The sequence below is a fragment of the Lucilia cuprina genome, chromosome 6, assembly GCF_022045245.1.
Source record: "Lucilia cuprina isolate Lc7/37 chromosome 6, ASM2204524v1, whole genome shotgun sequence".
Classification (NCBI taxonomy): domain Eukaryota; kingdom Metazoa; phylum Arthropoda; class Insecta; order Diptera; family Calliphoridae; genus Lucilia; species Lucilia cuprina.
In genome coordinates, this window is record NC_060954.1 from 27940317 (window position 1) to 27941720 (window position 1404).

At 33.4% G+C, this 1404-nt stretch overlaps 2 protein-coding genes across 2 annotated transcripts in view; both read right to left on the bottom strand.

Moving 5' to 3' along the window:
• Nucleotides 1–332: 332 nt before the first annotated feature.
• LOC124420600 lies at nt 333–1007 on the bottom strand. The gene has a single exon (XM_046954060.1). The coding sequence runs from the start codon at nt 1005–1007 to the stop codon at nt 333–335; it is 675 nt and encodes a 224-aa protein (XP_046810016.1).
• Nucleotides 1008–1096: 89 nt separating this feature from the next.
• The window catches only part of LOC124420601, a 5363-nt gene continuing 5055 nt past the window's right edge, over nt 1097–1404 (bottom strand). Inside the window, exon 4 of the mRNA XM_046954061.1 lies at nt 1097–1381. Within this exon, the coding sequence (XP_046810017.1) occupies nt 1097–1381 (285 nt within the window). The remainder of the gene's footprint in view (nt 1382–1404) is intronic.

Sequence of the window (1404 nt, forward strand, 5' to 3'; positions counted from 1 at the left end):
TAAAAGTCGTGTTGTCCGACTTTGTAAGCACTTTACGTAAATACAACACCCATATGCGCTCATTGATGCATCTGGGTCAAATAAACGGAATGAAATAGATAATATATTTCGTTTAGTAGATGAAAGATCTTGGAATTTATTCTCCAAATGGAAACATAACACATCCTCATTGGGTTTCCACATTATTCCAAGCGCTCTAGTTGAGTCAGAGTCATTTAATTCTAGGTGCCTCACGAGCTCATTACTTTTGAATTCATTGCAATTTGAATACCACTTAGCTAACGTAAATCCACAAGAACTTAATATTTGAGTTACGTCCTTCTGAATTTTATTTAAAGCGCTCTTGAAAGCAAATCATCCACATAAAAATCGTTAGCTATAACATGTGATCCCAAAGGAAGTACATTTTTGAAAATATCACTTATTTCTTTAAGACATCGAATCGCAAGAAATGCCGCTGAAGCAGTACCATAAGTTACTGTATTCAGTTTATAAATTTGCATTGGAAACTCAGGATTATCTCGCCATAAAATTAATTGATACTTACGATCGTCCTCATGAATTCTGACTTGTCTATACATTTTCGTTATATCCGCCGTTATGGCAAATTTGTTCAAACGAAATTGTAATAATATTGAGAACAAATCATCTTGTATGGTAGGACCAATCATAAGAGTATCATTAAGTGATTTTTGAGTTGATGTTTTACTTGACGCATTGAATACAACTCTCCATTTTGTAGTGGTAATATGATTAATATTCTCAACTAGCGACATGTGGCCAAGATTTAAATATTCTTTCATGAAATCCACATACATTTCCTTCATTTTGTGATCTTTAGCTAATCTTCGCTCTAGATAAAGATAACGCCGTTTTGCTATTTCGTAAGAATTTCCTAATATTTTCGGGTCTGTTTTAAAAGGCAATCTAACTTCAAATCTACCATCAATAAGACGATGAGTTGTCCTATCATAATATCTTTCACACAAAATTTGTTCTTCTGTCATTCTTGAGCACATAGGAACTTGCTCTAATTCCCAAAATTTTTTAACTAAACTTTCGAGGGCTTCCAATTTTCGTTCTTTTTCATTAAGTGTTATTTGACATAATAGGACTGTTTACTATAATTATCCACTCCATATGTACCCGAAACAATCCAACCGAGAAGTGTTTTTTGTAAAATAGGCAATGTAGGTCCTAACTTTATCTTTCCCAATAACATCAACTCAAAAGAGGATTCCGCTCCTACTAAAATGTCTATTTTTTGTGGCCTATTGAACTCTTCTGGGTCTGCTGAAATAACATTAGCAGGAATTCCCATTCTACTAATATCAATATTTTCCGTGGGTTGTTTACTAGTTATGGTTTTAATGATATAAAACTGTGCATCGAACTCAAAATCAC

Bases quoted from the DNA above. Each gene is read 5' to 3' on its own strand.
- LOC124420600 (XM_046954060.1), bottom strand. From the start codon at position 1,007: ATGACAGAAGAACAAATTTTGTGTGAAAGATATTATGATAGGACAACT.